This window comes from Mytilus californianus, unplaced genomic scaffold (assembly GCF_021869535.1).
Source record: "Mytilus californianus isolate M0D057914Y unplaced genomic scaffold, xbMytCali1.0.p SCAF_8, whole genome shotgun sequence".
Classification (NCBI taxonomy): domain Eukaryota; kingdom Metazoa; phylum Mollusca; class Bivalvia; order Mytilida; family Mytilidae; genus Mytilus; species Mytilus californianus.
Genome location: NW_026262734.1, coordinates 104,064,122 through 104,082,463, shown reverse-complemented (window position 1 = coordinate 104,082,463; position 18,342 = coordinate 104,064,122). Strand labels below are relative to the sequence as shown.

The following is an 18,342-nucleotide window of genomic DNA, read 5'->3' as shown; positions in this document are numbered from 1 at the left end:
CGGGATTCAGCTGGCCCCGAAACTAAAATGTGTACTAGTTCAGCTAAAAATGTTTACATTTTTAACAAATATATGAAAATGATATATTTTGGGGCCAAAAAGTGGTCTAATCGGGCCAACTCCTTTCGGACTCTCGTACTTAACGTTCATCGAAGTATTTAAAAATACATGTATGACAGTGTTCTTTGTTTTAGAGAAACACTAGGACACTTGGTTTAGACAAAAATGCCTTTAGATATTTCAAATATGATAATCAAGAGCTAATGAAAAATATATGAAAAAAAAACTTAATGAATTCATAAATCCTCCAAAGCTCTTTTCTGTATTTACATTTATATAACGCAAAAACTTGAACGTTTGAAAGCCAGGGATGTTTAAATACACCCAAACAGTAGGAACTATTTGACCAAAAGACCTCAAATCCCAAACTCATCTTAGGTCAACCTTGCCAATTTTTTTCAATTCTATTTAAAGGTACTAAATTAAATCCTGATTCTTTTATTCATTTACACCCTTTCTAAATAAACAAACCCTTGTTATACATATATGAAAGGAGATGTGCTAATGCTAACACATCTGCATACAAAATATCATCAATATACCACTAGTGGTTTGCCTTAAAATTACCTAATTATAAACTTATCCATGAAAACTAAGCAAAAGTTACAAAGTCAATAAACCATGACTGAAGGGATGGCCCAAATAATCTCCATGGAAATGAGATGTGCCAATGGTCATACACCTGCATACAAAACATCATTGATTTACCGTAGTGGTTTCTAAAAAAATGACCTAGTATGCCTAAATCTCGCTTTGTTCTTGACATATTAAGAGGTGTATGACAGATGTGCGGTAGACATAATGCAGTTGGTCTATCTGGCACATGTTGAAATACGCTGGTTCATAATAACGAAACAAAATATTTATTGAGACATTTTCAGAGATTTCTATAATAAACAAGTTACTTACTTATTAATTACTCATAATTGTTAAACGATATTCAGTTTGATAATTCAAAAATCAAATTAAGATATCACTTGTTACCAAAAAATACAAAAAGTCTTTTATGAATCACAACGATGATTTTCGTCTTCAAAATCAGATGACATACCACGATAGACAAAATCGTGTTGACCTTCTGTTGACAGATTTTTCACTTGAAATAAACTTGGCCAGCTGAATCCTGGCTGAAGATTAACATTTGTTTCATTTGCACACAGTTTACCAAACTCTCGCTTTATTCCAAGTATATCTATTTTTGAGGGTGTAAAAATTGTTTGTATCAACGATAATGTAGGTGGTATATTGTTGTTACACTCTTCTTCGATCTCCTGAAGACTTAACTTGTTCTTTGTATTATTCTGGATAACCGCATCCTTGTAGGAATCTCTTACTTTATTAATAATTTCTTCCAGTTTTGCTGCACGAAGATCAATTACTTTCAACTGATCTTCCAATTCAACCTGCCATACGTCCTTATATAGTTTAAAATGTTGTTGAAGCATTTCATTGAAAAGTATATTGTTATTTGTTCTTGGAATTGACTTTAAGGCATGCCTTGCGTGTACTGATTCCACGCATTTATCACAAATAAATTGCCTACATTCTGTGCATAGAAAAGTAGTTTCTTTGATATGTAACGAACAAAACACGTGCTCTGTACTTCTTTCTAAGACTGCACACTGACTTCCTGACATGGCCGGAATTTCAGTTTGGCTTTTAAATAAATAAAAAAACAAAATTTAAACTACAATTGTTCATTTTCTTTTCCTTTTTAATAATTTTTTAAGGGAGAGGGGGTGGAGTGCTATTATTTGATCATATCGATAAGTTTTATGACGTAGTATGATAACTTTTGTAAAATAGATTAAAATATGCATTCACAATTTCATTTATCATTGACATCGTGTTTTTTTTTTCATATTTTGTCATAAATTTATTATTTTTATACTTTTTGGAACGGCAAGCAAATTGGCAACTGCGAATAAATGCAATCAAATTCCATATATCTGAGCCTGATTTTTTTCGCAGTCTGTTAATTATTGTTTACAATATTATCATTATAATAGCCAGGCTGATGTATTTAAATGATAAAAAAGTGCCATGGTGTTAAAAATAATGAGGATTTATTGTTTACATCAGAATATGAAATAGAAATAATTAATAGTTACCATATCCATAAGTCTCTATTCACACATGTTTAATCAAGAAAATCAATGATATGTGTTGTTATATATAAACTTTTATGATAAGGAAACTTAAACTTATTTTTTGTTTGTCCTACTTCCGACTAGAAATGGCCTATAAAGTATGAGGGAAGTGTACAATTAACTTATAAGTGGCTACACATAATAAATCAAGTTTCGGTTTCATAAATGAAAGAAAAGATCGGTAGCAAGATGAAAATTTACAAGTTGTTGACTATTGACCATTGAATAATAAGTGTACAGGTAATAAAAATGTCAAAGGTTGTTATTGATTATGCAATAAGCGTGTTGTATTTAATTTCATGGCGGTTTTGCACTCTTTTAAAACAATTAAAATAATTTACCGTTTTGCATTTTTTTTTTTGTCAAAATCTTTTTTTTTTTAATTTAGTTATTTTTAGAAAACCTAATGTAAATATAGAAAAAAAAATTCAGTAAGTGACCGAACAACACATTGATTCACGAATGCGCGTAGCGCATGAGTTAATTATCGGTATTGTTTGGTCACTAGTTGAATATTTTTCTTTATTCGAATTCTTAGTTTAGTTATCCCCTGTTACATTGACTTTTTATGGTAATAAAGCAGAAAATGCAAAGAAACATATTTTTTATGCGTTCTCAAATTCGTTTTGATGCAAAATAATCAAAAACCTCTTGACAACAGACAATGTTGTTAGACATTGGAGGAGTGAAATTGTCTGAATCATTAAGTCATCGGTTTTTTAATTCACTGGGAAACCACGATGTTTTATTGCAACCAATGTAATAAGATATTTTTGAATTATCATTAGCATTTTTTCAATCTGACTTCAGATCTTCTTTCATTAAAATAGTGTTAAATCATTTCTCAAACATAGTTCAATGTCAAATATTGTTACGAATCAGTAACAATGTGATTTGTGTTACCTTTGCTTAGATTTAAAGTCGGTAGTTTAATAGTTTGTGGTTCATCGTTTGTGATTAAAAAAAAACTGCTCGTACATCTATTTTAAAGTTTTGAATTCGATCATGTTTAAAGGTAACATATTATACATGTTATACATTACCAATGTTTTATTTGTTGTATGATAATTTAGGTCAGAACCGCCTCAATTGTGTCGTGGTAGCCTCGAGTGCGGGAAGGAGTCGTAGGTTGGAACCTCGGCCGGGTGAAACCAAGAATTTGAGAATAAGTATATAGTGCTATAATGCCACTTAGCCTATCAACGAATCCAAAAGAATGTATGACCATCCAGGTATATTTCCTACCGTTATCAACATAAGCCAATTAACAAATTTGATAACGACGTTCCTACTGTAAAAAATAGCAATAGTCAGAAAGGATCACATGTTTGTATAGAATATGAAAACAACACGTTATTGAAGGCATGTGTCCGAGGCGCTTTTTTTTTATTTACCATGATATGCAAAAGTCCAGAAATATATCCCTTATAGTCTATGAAACATATTTTCTGTAATTTTTAGTTAGCATACGTTCTACAGTAGCTACGCTATTTCTCTTTACAAATAATCAATAAACCAAATTGAATACATATAATTTTTGTAACTTTAAAATATATGAGGTTTTTGGCCAATTTGAACTGAATCGGATAGTGGTACTTAGATTTCAAATAATACATCAAGGTAGACTCAGTTTTTATTTGTTACCTGTACCTTAATTTATCTTTTTTTGCATCGCTTTACGTGAATTGAACATCGCTTAACTTTATTTTATTTAGTACTTTTTAATCACTAAAACAATTAGAAAACACATATGATATGAAATCATTAGTTTGAATACAACGCTTCAATATTCTGTTGTTTTATTAGCAAACATGTCAACGTCTGTTTATTACATTACCTATAATCGATTTCGTTACATTTCATTTGTCAACCTGATTGCAAAGTAATTTCAAAGTGATAACAGTTTCCAAGTGTTTTCATTTGAAGAATAATTACATCGGATGGGCAAGCAGCATTCAGTTGAAGAATAATTACTTCGGATGGGCAAGCAACATTCAGTTGAAGAATAATTACATCGGATGGGCAAGCAACATTCAGTTGAAGAATAATTACATCGGATGGGCAAGCAGCATTCAGTTGAAGAATAATTACATCGGATGGGCAAGCAGCATTCAGTTGAAGAATAATTACATCGGATGAGCAAGCAGCATTCAGTTGAAGAATAATTAAATCGGATGAGCAAGCAGCATTCGTTGAAGAATAATTACATCGGATGGGCAAGCAGCATTCAGTTGAAGAATAATTACATCGGATGGGCAAGCAGCATTCAGTTGAAGAATAATTACATCGGATGAGCAAGCAGCATTCAGTTGAAGATTAATAACATCGGCTGAGCAAGCAGCATTCAATTGAAGAATAATTACATCGGATGGGCAAGCAGCATTCATTTGAAAAATAATTATATCAGATGGGCAAACAGCATTCATTTGAAGAATAATTACATCAGATGATGGACAAAAAACAGCATTCAGTTAAAGAATAATTACATCAGATGGGCAAGCAGCTTTCAGTCGAAGAATTATTACATCGTATGGGCAAGCAGCATTCATTTGAAGAATAATTACATCGGATGGGCAAGCAGCAATCAGTTGAAGAATAATTACATCGGATGAGCAAGCAGCATTCAGTTGAAGAATAATAACATCGGATGAGCAAGCAGCATTCAGTTGAAGAATAATTACATCGGATGGGCAAGCAGCATTCATTTGAAGAATAATTACATCGGATGGGCAAGCAGCATTCATTTGAAGAATAATTACATTAGATGGGCATGATGAAATTCATATAAACGTTGGAGGTACTCTCTTTGTTACAAAATGGTCAACATTACAGAGACATGGCGAAACGTTATTAGGAATACTAACAACGACATCAGAATATTACAATAATGATAAAAAACAGTTTTTCTTTGACAGAAATCCAGACTTGTTCAACACGATTCTAGATTTTTACAGAAATAGAGTCATTCACTTTCCTACCCATATTTGTGGTTGGAATTGGAAACAGAAACTTGAATTTTTTTAGAATTCCCTTTACAAACATATCCGAATGTTGTTACTCAACATATATTAAATTCGAAAAAGATTAGAATTTGGTATTAGGGTTCAAATGAAGTGGATGTAAGCAATTATAGGCAACCGTACGCCCTTCGATAATGAGAAAAACCCATGCCGCATAGTCGACCATAAAGCCCCCGACATGAGGAAATGTGAAACTATCCAAACAAGAAAACAAACGGCCTAATTTATAACAAATCAATTTACGTAAAACAAATATTACAAAAATTGATAAGAGGCACAAAACAACTGACATAAAAAGAGTAGACACAAAGCATCGAAACAGTAGTATTCGCAGTTACTGGAAGATAAATCAAAGTCAATTATAGGTTGCACTTCTGTAAATATAGACAATGCAATTTTCCATAGTAACTCCTTTACGGGCTAAAACTGTGCAATTTTTACTATGAAGTTTCGTATTAAATCATATCCTAGAATGGAAAGTTCATATGCACTACTATTTTTTTTAAAGGTCAAAAGATAGGGCTGTGCGGCATATTTTTAACATTTATATGCCTCGAACTTCTAGGAGTTTAAACTTATACAAAAATTCTGTACTATCCCTCCTTTCACTTTAAGTCTTAGTCAGAATTCAATTAGGCCGCTATCCATTTGAATGTATAGTGGTAAATTTCCCAAGTTATGTCTCTATGAGATGAAACATAGAGATCATATCTGGGAACTAGTAGGTAAACAAAACAAAATATCTATGAATATTATATATCTCACCAAAACAGGCTTGGTTTATGAAACATATGTACAAAGTGCAACATATAACAAAAAAGTAAATAATGTTCTCCAAGACTAAAGTGTTAATCAGTACACTTCCAACGGATTTAGTTTAAGACGTCATAAAAAGTGTGCATAAGCATAAATATAAATGGACAGACAAACATGTGCAAGCATGTAAAGACGATTATTCTAGGTCTGTCATATATTTTTAAATTACAAAAATGTACTACGATTTTGAAGATGAAAAACCATATTTGATAACTTAATTCCTGTGATATTGGCGATGAGTTTTAATACATTTCAAAATGTTCTACCCATGACGAAAGTAGTGAATCATTCTTGAAAATCTGTTCCTTAAATATAGCAATATCTAAAGATTTCAAGATCTAATGCAAAATTACAGTCCATGTATACTTAACAAGTTGAGCAAGTTATCTGAATAATTAATATATAATCTCCTTGGTAGCCACTTTATATATCTGCCTTACATGCGTATTCACATTTTATATTATGATATATGTTAACTGTATTTGTATTTCCCTGTACCATTGTCCTTTCAAGAGTGAAAAAAATATATATATCATCAATGAAAAACCTAAAGAAGTCCCCATGATTGGGATTATATCATCAAATTTTCAATATTGAGATACATGTCTTCAACTTTAAATCGCCCAATTCGAAATTATATGACATGAAAGACGTTTAACAAATCTGGAAATGCAGTTATTATATTTTCATGGACATTGTGTATAATTCTACATGTTCAACCTTATAAAAACATAGCACGTAGTGAAGGTGTAATCAAACCGTAAAATAATAACTTATTTTTTAGATATTTAGTCCCATCTACCTTTTTATAGTGCTGTTGTCTGCAATTACACCGATGATAGCTACACACCCGGATGTGCGACAGAAAGTTGTAGATATAGATATATTGATTTACTGGGTAAATTTGAATAGACTAAATCTATGGATAGACAAAGGAAATCCAAAGGAAGTCATGTTTGTAACAACAAAACCGCCTCAATGCAATGGCTAAAGGATATGGAACTCTTCATAACGATTTTCTTTTCTTGTGAACAAATTTTAAGATTTGTCCCCTGTTCAAGAACGAAAGAGTTCTTCAAAGACTGGTTAAATGTTCTTGATGAAGTATTATTCATCGCTATGTGGACTATTTTCGTTATTGATAAATTATTTACCGAAAAATTACTTGAAAAGTTAGACCTGTTAATATTCTATTCTGTGTGTTATTGTCTCGTTGTTTTCCGACTTCTTAGATTCTTTAGGATCACGAAACAGTACAGTGCGCTTCGAATCTTATTGATGTATGTGAGAGCTAGTATAAAAGAACTGGGTTAACTGAGTAATGTAAATTCAGAAATTATTGCGAGGTTTTTATTAATGCGAATAATGCAACTGTTTGAGTATCGCAATAATAAAAACTCGCATGCTCATATTTAATACATATATATGCACACATATTTTTCCGATTTCGCAATAATTAATCTCGCATTATTGTCCAATCTTCGAAAATCGCAAAAATAAATGCACGCAATAATTTCTAATTTTACAGTATAACATTTCTTATTTGTGTATTGTTGTTTGCAAACCTCATATATTTCGCCGAATTGCGGGATCCAACGACCTCTTCGGATATGGTTATTGGCCTTTGGTGGTCTGTCGTTACTATGACTACAGTTGGATATGGTGATGAGGTACCTAAGTCTGCTCTAGGACGCATTTTTGCATCATTGTGTGCCGTTTCCGGTCTGTTACTTCTCGCTATGCCAATTGCTGTAATTGCCGGAAAACGTAATGACTTGTATGAGAAAAGTGCTAACAGAGAGGATTTTAAACAACTACACACCATTCAAAAGATGAGTAAGGTTCATCCAAGCAATACCATGACTTTGCAACAAAGTAAAATTCTGAAAAACAGAACTAACCTAAATACCAAAGACCTGGAATATAATGATGATAACAATCTTTTCGATATAGATGTGTAAAAATCGTGGATCTACATTGATTCTTCCTGTACAGGTGAAAATTTTGACGAAAAATAGGACACTTTGACTAAAATAGATTTTGCTTGTTTAATTTTCATGAAATTTTGACAAAATATTTACTTTGACCTGTTGATAAAAATATAAAAATTTCAAGAAAGTTGAACCACACAATTGACAGGAATAATTTCATTGGATATATAGCAGTTAGACAAACACTAAGTTTGATCATTGAGAAGCTTGATTTATCTTTATTTATAGTATACGATTAAAACGCTCAATTAATTTTAAGAGAGTTAACTGCCTTAGGTGTTCTGTACCCCCTTAACCCATTTGATATCTGCAAGCATTGATCACTTCGTATTATTTACAATGTGATTTGAACTGAATAATTGTATCGAGAAAATTGTTTTAATCTTAGAGCGCAAATTTTCGTATTAAGTTATGAAGATCTGCAGTTTCTTGTATAGGAAATCATCGTGGAACATGCTTTATACACATTTTATGTATCAGAAGGAGAAGGGAGAAAGGTAAAGTATTCTCAACTTTTTTTCAGAATTTCAATCGACACACACAGTAAAACCTCATGCATATCACCATCATGATATTTATTCACATGATAATTGAAAAAAAGTCTCATGTATATTTGATTGAAAGTTAGTTGACTGTGAGAATACTGTTTCTTGGTAGTGAAAATGCACATTGAGATCCGGAATCAAGTGTGTCTGTCTTAAACAAAGCATGGCAGCTTATATCTTATTAAAATGTTTTCGTATTTACAATGTTTTGAATATCAATGTAAAGTTTGCTGTATTTGACGTCAATCAACCATCAAATAATCAATTCATTTGCAAGGACCGCAATAAGCTGCCTGACTGACCATGTATACATAATGGTAACAACTAAAACATATGTACAATCACAGTGCATAATATATCAAGAAAAATCCAAGGACACTGACATGAAATTAATGATTGAACGTGGCAGTCAAAAGAAAGTTGTGCAAAATTATAATCAATCTCGAATAATTACATTACCTATCAGTTTCTTAAGAATCCGTAAAAGTTGATTGGCTGACAACGATCGCGTGGCACTCCAATCTCATATTTTACTTCTGTATAAAATACAACCGCTATGACTACACGTGCTGCTCGTTACAATTGCAAAATAATGTATTGAAAAACAAACAAAAAGCTTGATATAACTGTTAATTTCATGGTAGTTGCATCAAAATGAAATTATAAGAATTGAATACTTCTCTTTATAATTTTATAGGGTGCAAAAGAGTTGATCGTGGGCACATTTTAAATATGAACCGCTTCCGCGCTTCATACAAAATGTGCTTCGGTCAACGCTTTTACACCAAAATAAAATTATAAAAAGAATTATTAAATTCTCAAAAAAGTATTTCAAATGGTTTATATATGGAGATCATGGTAACTAACATAATCATAATGAAACCCTAAGTAGATAAATAGACACTTTAAAACACAAAAATGATCAGCAAGGCAAGATCTACTAACAAGTCAAATTTTACCAATATAGGTAGTAGATTGTCGCTCTTTATAGAAGTGATTGCCCTTAAATGAGGATTTTTTTTTATCCTCTTTTGTGTTTTGAGCAAAAACTAAAGAAGATAGAGAAAAAATAAACAGATTAAATAATCAGCAATACAAGATCAGCAAAACAGATTTTTGATGTGAATTCTATTCTCGTCTACAATGTTCCTTTGTTGAATATGCACAAAGACCAAGGTGAGCGACATCGGCTCTTTAGAGTATCTAGTTTCATTTTATGTGGATATTTTAAATATAAAAGTAGAAATTCTAGAAATTTAGTTCCTCGTCAAAGTCGCAACAGGTTTTATATAAGAGCATGACAGGCGTCATTTAAGGTCAATAATTCCAATAAGGAGTCGTCGGACGATTTCCTCTAGATTTTCATAATAGTAGATCTTTACTTGCTGATCATTTGTGCTTATTTAAGTTTCAAATTTATCATAATTTTGAAGATATAAGCCAAAAACGCAAAACAATTGTAAAAATCACCATCAAAGGGCAATAACTCTAATAAGGAGCTCGAGTCGGCTGACGATTTCGACCTTTAAACTTATTTGTAGAACTTGTCTTGCTTATCATTTTTGCAATTTAAAGATTCTCTTTATCTATTATAGTTTTCAAGATAATAGGCAAAAATGAAAAGATGGTAAAATTTGTCAATTAAGGGCAATAATTTCAAGAAGTCATCTGACAGTTTTGACGTATATGGACAATTGGTAGAGCTTAACATTCTGAACATTTCTGCTCCAGTCAGATTTTCTCTACTTATAACGGTTTTCAACATAATAGACAAAACTTGCATTTTACCCCTATTTTTTTTTAGCCATGTCGGCAGTTTTGGTCGGCAGTCGGGGTCATCGGACACATTTTTTAAACTAGATACCCAATGATGCTTGTGGCCAAGTTTGGTTACATCTGAACCAGTAGTTTCAGAGGAGAAGATTTTTGTAAAAAATAACAGACGACGATGACAACGGGCGACGACTACGGACGACGGACGACGGACGCCAAGTGATGAGAAAAGCTCACTTGGCCCATAGGGCCAAGTGAGCTAAAAAAACGGAATATTTTTCCAAAACTGATGACCAGCCGATAATCTTTATTATCTAACAAGGAAAATATTGTTGCAATTTTTCTGGCATGATCAAGAGTATTAAATGTCAAACAAGTTTGTACAAAAGTAATTTATACCTGTTTGATATAAATGCACAACAATAAAAGGCATTTTGAAATCAACAAACTCACAATGCAATAAAACCATACAAAAGATATGTTTGTGCATTGTGTAAGAATAATTGACGATGATGGAGATTTTCGAATTTGTTGAAATAAATCCAATGCAATACCAGGAAATAATAAGTCAAAGGCTTTGTAACGCATCAATTGTCGTCTATTTAAATTGGTCACTATATACAAAAGCTTTTCTTTATTTTTCTAGGTTTGTAATCTGATGATGTGTAGATTAAATTTCAAACATTGTATAAGCTGTGCTGTATTAGTCACAGGCCATTCACGCCACGGGAAAAAAAATTTTCAATTTCAATGTCTGAAAATTTACTGTTTATAAAATTTCAATGAAAATGAAATTATATTTTCCCAAGGCGTGAATGGCCTGTGACTAATGCAGCACAGCTTATCAATGTTTGGTTTTCAGTACTCTTAAAAAAACGAAAATAGCTATTTACAGATGTTATGCGTCGGAAGCTTTACCTTCATCAAGAACATTTTATACCAGAAAAAAAGGAAAGCCAAAAAAGATGTTTAACTAGTTTAACAAGTAAAGAGCTTTATGATTAAAAGAACGAACCATAAAAGAATAACCAAAATCCATACTCCTGACATATTTTGTCATATCTAAAAATGTTACAGCTTATTAAACGGTATGGGTTGTGGTCATTGTTGAATGCCGAAAGGTAAACCGAGAGTCGCTTACATCCGCGTATGTTAGTCGTGTATTGTCTAACAGGCAATCATACCACTTTTACTCGTATTTCATTTTCGAAAATGATTACGTATACTTTGATGTTTTTATGGAATGTAAACATTTATTGTCCACTTGACTTCTATATATTTGCAGAAACATATTCTTTCAGAATTCGTCAGTTGACTCCATATAGGAATTCTTGTCCTCAAATGACGAACTTTACATATTTTGTGTAGTCTTCGGCAATTATCTTGATAATTATAAATATATCGAGGGAAAAAATGGTCAGCATGGAATAAATTACCAGTAGACCTCTTAAATGAGTTTTTGCACCTGAAATGACGATTGCTAGCCGTATTTGTAGACTTTGATAATAGATTTAGCCAAGCTGTAGACTGCAAAATGATCAGCAAGCCTACTTAACAGTAGGATATAAATATTAAGACAGCAGTAGTCTACCCATGTTCAAATTTGACGAATAGATTAAGAAGACAAATCAAGGTAACAACGAAAAACTTGAACACCAAAAGGAGCGAGACCGGGTCTTTTGACAGGGTAAGCGTCTTCTGCTAAGCATGCATCACCAGCCATGTAAATCCACAATCAGTTAACACGTAAAATTCAGAGAATTGGCAAAATCATGGAACAGATGTCTATGCTGGCATCTAAAGATCTTAGACCGCTTAAATAATCTGCTTCTGAGTTAGAGACACAGACACATCATACACATCATATCGGTCAACCAAAACGTGGTGGTGAAAGTAAAACTTGTGTAGTGTCAGTTTAATTTGTTCTTCCTCGTTACTCTTTTGATGCAGTTTTTTTTTGTGTAAGGAGCATGCCCCTTCTAATGAGGTCAGTTAAGGAGCATGCCCCTTCTAATGAGGTCAGTTAAGGAGCATGCCCCTTCTAATGAGGTCAATTAAGGTGCATGCTCCTTCTAATGAGGTCAGTTAAGGAGGATGCCCCTTCTAATCAGGTCAGTATTTATTAACCATGCACAAATACGTATTAACTGACATAATTATGTAAACGCCATAAAATTGGTCAGAGGGTATGTTACGTCTACAAAATGCGAATTTGACAAGCTGAAAGTCAAACACTGACAAGGCATTAGAGCTATGCATAGTGTTATTACTGGCGGTTTCTGTATTGGCCCTGGTATAGACAAAAAATATGACAAAAATACCGAATTCCAAGGCAAATTCAAACGCTGTTAATCAACAGAACAAGTGAAAAACAATTGCCTTATTCCTGACTCGGTACAGGCATTTTCAGAAAAAAGTGGTGGGTTAAACCTGGTCTTATAACTAGCTAGCAAAACACACACTTATATGATAGTTGTTTATAGTTCAAGTTGTGTGCAACACAAAACAGACGTAATAGGTGAATGTGACCATAATTGAGATCCAGCAGCCAAAACTGTGGAAACATACACCACAGACATACAACACAAGTGACTAAAAAATGCAAACAAACATACCAATTAATCTCACAAATCAACAACGAAAAATAGTCGAGAGCCAATACAGCTGATCGAGAATATATACCAGGGTCAACATATCATCTGCGTTCTGTTGATAGATCGACGGAAATGAAACAAAAATGATTGTTATCTCAAGTTCAACTCGGAAAAGCGTTGGAATATTTCCGTTTAATAAAAATGTAACTAAACGCGGAACATATTTTCAACTCTTTGTGTGATTCTGAAGTAATATGAAGTATGATAAAAATGTGTTGTATACATCATAGCACTTCCTTGCTTTTATTGCACTCAAAATAAATGTCATGCATACACCATGTGCTGGTTCCAAATTGTATAAATATCAACAGGGCGACGCTATCGGTATTTAAAATACTGGTTTATTCGTAAAAGATATGATTTGATCTTTTCATTTAATGATATCTATCATTTATTTTACTTATGACTGTTGATTTTTTCAACGGTATAAAGGAATTTATTGTTTTTATTCTAAGTTTTGTCAGTTTATCGATATTTTTTCAAATTTTTCTTTGTTTTTTTTTAGAACGATAATTTCCCATATCACGCTACTCGAGTGATATGGGTCTTTTCTGAATCGAGTAGAAAGAGAATAACTGACGTCATTACCCTACGTCATTGGTCTATCCTAGGAAAAAGCGACAAATAAATTAGCAATGGTCCTCCACACTTGGAGAAGTTTCTCGACTATATCTCATCTCATTAATATTGTCATTCAATACGAGTGTAGCCGAGAAACTCCCTCTCGTTTGAAGAACCATTGATAATCTATAGAATTATTCTACTGCGTTCGTCTTACGAAATGAGTCATCATAACCATGTGTCGAAGAAAAAAGGAAATCATCATGATCAAATGAAAAGGACAATTGAAATACAACAGTCCACAAAACACTAAAAGACAACTAAGAATTGAGCATAACAAACATTAACGGAAACTGGAACTTGATTTATCAAAATAACATGTCAGGTTTATTTCTTAACGGAGACAACTATTTAATGGTTAACTATCTACTAGTATACTACAACGCAGTTGGCGACCTTTCACTTTTGTATTTTCGGAAGAGAAAATTAGATAACGAAATGTTATCCATTGTTTGGGAAGAGAGTGCAATAAGTTATTCGCAAGACAATCAAAATACTTTGTTTTCGTTGATTTAGTGTGTATTCTGTACAAATATATATCTTTTTGTAAATGGTCTTTTATAAACATATTTTATCAACAAACGATTTCATTTCAATTATCATATTGAGTTTGAAATGACAAACTTGCTTTCAACTCTTACTTAAATCTGTGAATCCATGCTTGCATTTGTCCTTCCGGTTTCCCGTACCGTATCATAATTAAGCTTTAGATAAAGATAGTCTACCATGAACATGTGATCAAATCAACTTAACACTCAGTACACGTCTTCTCTATGATGTGAACGGTACAATCCAAAAATAATTTTAACCACATTTCGCGCTTGAAATGATACAATTCAAGTGGGGATTAATATTGTCCTAAGGACATATATTTTTGGAGGGTTTTTGTTGTTCTTCTTTCTTTCTATTCTTTCTTTTTCTTTTTTTTTTTTTGGGTTGAGGGTTGTGAGGGTCATTTCCGTTTATTAGGGTTTTTTTAATAATGTGGATGTGAGACCTTCGATCGTCTGTGTTAAGCTATGCGTCTAGACTCAAAGGGGATACACATTTGTCGAACTTTTTTGTTGAGTGTCATTCAGGCTGGTTTAGTGCTACCGACGTTAAATTTTGTCGTTTGTCACTAAGGGAGGTTAAGATGTTCTTATATGAAGGGAGTGCATATCACTTCGGATGGTGTAGACCATGCCGTAAGATTTGCCGCTGGTACTCAGTGTGATGCGGTAAGTGTCTGTGTTTCCAAGCCTGGACTTTTAAGTTAAAACTTTTTATGAAATAATGCAAATTACTGCCCAAAAATGAAATCCAAATATTTCAACAAGTAAAATAAAATAGTTGGCTTGACAAATCAGAGACAACCGAGGTCTAAAATCAAAATTATCGGTATCAATATATCAAAATTTGAAAAATATTGGTCGAAAAGTTCATAATTTGTTGCACAGCCTCTCGCAGACCACCACCCGCTACACTTCACAGTTTTTAAAACCGGATTTTTCCTTCGAAAATCCTGGTAAACTAAACATCCATAATATATTTTCATAGGACAATGCCTAGCTCGCGCTATTACATTTCCATTACGAAATGAGGGTCAAACCCCTAATTTGGAATATTTAGTTAAAAATTCACTTCATCGGAGTTCATGTTTTACAGGTGGACAACCTTAATTTGAAACAAGGAAATGCCTGTACCAAGTCAGGAATATAACATTTGTTTTCCATTCATTTGATGTGTTTGAGTTTTTGATTTTGCCATTTGATAGGGGACTTTCCGTTTTGAATTTTCCTTGAAGTTTGGTATTTTTTATATTTTACTATTGACGACTATCACTAGTGGAGCAGAATCTGCTTATCCTTCAAATATTTGACGGAGTTTGTGTTATACAAGCTTTATGTTTCTAGTGTGTTGTGAACTTGTTTGTCTTTTTGCCATCTTCCGTTTTTGTCATGGCGTTGTCAGTTTCCCACGACTTATGGGTTTTAAATGGCCTTTGTAACTTTCGCCTCATTTTGGACAGGTATAGAAAAGGACGCTTGATAGACGTACCACCGTTGGTGTTCTAATTCTTCATACAATTGTATCGGACACTATTTCAATAAGCTTGCTTAGAATAATCAGCCAAATAATAAATTATAATTTCGAAACGATATTCCGTTTGATAATTTCTAAATCAAATTTAGACTTCACTTGTTTCCAAACAAATCAAAATATTATGTTATACATCACAATAATCATATTCGTCCTCGATATCAGATGACATACCCCGATAGACAAAACCTTGAAAGTTTTCTGTTGCCAGATTTTTAACTGTATGTAAACGGGGCCAGCCATTTAATAATCCTAGCTGAAGACTAACATTTTTTTCAACTGCACTTAGTTCTCCAAATTGTCGCTTTATTCGTAGAAAATCTATTTTTGAAGGTGTAAAAGTTGTTTGTATCAACGATAATGTATGTGGATTATTGTTGTCAGACTCTTCTTCGATCTCCTTAAGAATTGACTTGTTCTGTGTATTTTTTTGGAGGATTTCCTCCTTGTAGGAATCTCTTACTTTATTTATAATCTCTACAAGTTTTGCTGCATGACGATCCATCGCGTTCAACTGTTCATCCAATTCACCCTTCCATACTTCTTTATATATTTGAATATGTTGTTCAAGTATTTCATTGCTTAGTATAACGTTTGTTCTTGGGATGGATTTTAATGCATGCCTTGCATGTACTGATTCCACGCATTGATCACAAATGAATTGCCTACACCCTGTGCATAGAAATGTTGTTTCTTTGCTATGTAACGAACAAAAGACGTGCTCTGTACTATTTTCTACGACTACAGACTGGCATCCTTCCATGTCTTGAACTGTAGTTGGTCTATTGGAACTTCCTTACATAGTGTTGTAAACTTTGTTGAGTAACTGAAAAAATGCATTCACAATTTCATTTATCATTTTCTTCCTGTTGCATTTAAGTACCATTATTCATATCATGCATTTGTAAACAATTTATTTGGAATGTGTATCTAATATAAATTGATAATTCTTTAATTTTTTCATAAATTTACATCATACGTTTTTGGACGGAAGGCAAAGTTGAAAACACAAAAACAATCACAATAAAATTTATCTAACTGAGATCTATGTTTTCCGAGCCTGCTAATAACTTTTTATAACAAATTTATTAATATAGCCAGACTGGTGTATTTAAATTGTAAAAAAAATGTCATCGTATTAAAAATAATGAGTATTTACTATTTTGATTAGAAAACGAAATAATATTAATTCATAGTTACCATATACTTACGTCTTCGTTCACACAGCGTGAGCAGTTTAGGAAATCTATTATATGTATTGTTATTTATAAATTCTTATGATACGGAAACGAATTTTATGTATTGTCCCACTTCCGAATCGAAATGACTTTAGTATTAGGCGGGAAGTGTAAAATTAATTCAAAAATAGATATACACGTATAGAGAGGAAGATATTTAATCGAGTTTCGGTTCTATAAATCAATGAAGAGATTGATAGTACCGATGGAAAATAACATCACGAGTTGTTGACTGTTGATCCCTGAATAATAAGTGATGTGTATATGTGTTAATAATGTAAAAGAATGTTATTGATTATGCAATAAACGTGATGTGGTTTAATTTGTGACGGTATGTGCACTGTTTTATTGCATTAAAAAAGAATACATCGTTTTCCATGTTAGTAATGATATTTTTTCCATTATCATTGGCATTGTTCAATTCTAACTTTGATCCTTTTTAATTACAATATTTCTTGAACAGCATTCATCAAACAAAGTTCAATGTGTACTATTGTAATTACTGTTTAATTTTTTGGTACTAGTAACATTTAGTGGTCAGAACTACTTCGGTAGTCTCGTGATTGCAAACTGTCCTCGACTCGAGTGTGGATGTTATGAGTTTAAACCCGTCTGGGTCAAACCAAGAACTTGAAAACTGATATTTACTGCTTATTAGCTAATTACTTGGCATTCAGGATTAAGAGCCAAAACCTGTCGGCTCTAAGTCAGAATAATGTGTGAGGGTATCATTTAGACTGTCCCCTTGCGCACTAGCACGTTGAAAAGCCGGCTGAGCCTGTCGGTATAGTACAAAGCATAATTTATATTCCTATCACATTATCGTGTGATGGTCTTGTCCTGAATATGCGTCAATAGCTATCCATCATCCATCAAAATCATAGTTATCTTAAGGTTAAAAAAAGGCATGGAATAATCCAATAAAGTATAAATTTTCACCCCGACTCTTGCATATATGATATTTATATCATGTGTAACGTGGCTGTGTCATAAATGCTGCAAACTTTGTTTGGTTATGTTATAACACACTTTTCGGTATGGCTTTCGCTATAGGTGTAGTACGTACGGTGACCTGTAGTTACTTTGGACTTTGTCAGATTTTTATCTCATTTAAATGTAACCATTCACACTGGTAAATAAATTTCAGTTTTAAACGGCAAATGTCGACCTTAACATAATGAGATTAGTCTAAAACTGACAAGGTAAGTCTTGTTAAGAGTTTAAGTAAATTTGCATATATATTAAAGTTGTTAATTCCGTACTGTTGAGACATACATTTGTGCAGTTAATTCAGTAGCATTTAAGACAACATGTTGTTGTATACAGTTTAATAACAGCTGCTGAACAGTCAGAGCACAATCTGAATAGAAGCGAATTGTCTGAAAAGTTTTT

The 18,342-nt window shown here is 32.7% G+C and overlaps 1 protein-coding gene and 2 long non-coding RNA genes across 4 annotated transcripts; 1 reads left to right on the top strand and 2 right to left on the bottom strand.

The window, feature by feature from the left end:
* Positions 1 to 900: 900 nt before the first annotated feature.
* LOC127712421 (uncharacterized) lies at positions 901 to 2,234 on the bottom strand. Its single transcript, XR_007987068.1, has 2 exons — positions 2,172 to 2,234; positions 901 to 1,716 (listed from the first exon to the last, which is right to left on the bottom strand). It is a non-coding gene; the product is annotated as an uncharacterized LOC127712421 (long non-coding RNA).
* Positions 2,235 to 6,881: 4,647 nt separating this feature from the next.
* Positions 6,882 to 8,276, top strand: LOC127712946 (potassium voltage-gated channel subfamily C member 1-like). Its single transcript, XM_052219533.1, has 4 exons — positions 6,882 to 7,000; positions 7,090 to 7,218; positions 7,575 to 7,813; positions 8,266 to 8,276. The coding sequence occupies exons 1-4, from the start codon at positions 6,882 to 6,884 to the stop codon at positions 8,274 to 8,276; spliced, it is 498 nt and encodes a 165-aa protein (XP_052075493.1).
* A 7,467-nt stretch (positions 8,277 to 15,743) lies between these two features.
* LOC127712420 (uncharacterized) lies at positions 15,744 to 17,040 on the bottom strand. Of its 2 annotated transcripts, none has more exons than XR_007987067.1 (2): positions 16,924 to 17,040; positions 15,744 to 16,538 (listed from the first exon to the last, which is right to left on the bottom strand). It is a non-coding gene; the product is annotated as an uncharacterized LOC127712420 (long non-coding RNA). The 2 variants fall into 2 exon arrangements; XR_007987066.1 differs by having other exon boundaries at positions 16,913 to 17,034.
* Between the last annotated feature and the right edge of the window lie 1,302 nt (positions 17,041 to 18,342).

What these genes read in the sequence shown, in the direction of transcription:
- LOC127712946 (XM_052219533.1), top strand. Translation starts at nt 6,882, where the DNA reads ATGATAGCTACACACCCGGATGTGCGACAGAAAGTTGTAGATATAGAT. An exon ending in GGAAATCCAAAGGAAGTCAT is followed by an intron (nt 7,001 to 7,089) that starts GTTTGTAACAAC and finishes ACAAATTTTAAG; the next exon opens with ATTTGTCCCCTGTTCAAGAA. An exon ending in ACCGAAAAATTACTTGAAAA is followed by an intron (nt 7,219 to 7,574) that starts GTTAGACCTGTT and finishes CTAATTTTACAG; the next exon opens with TATAACATTTCTTATTTGTG.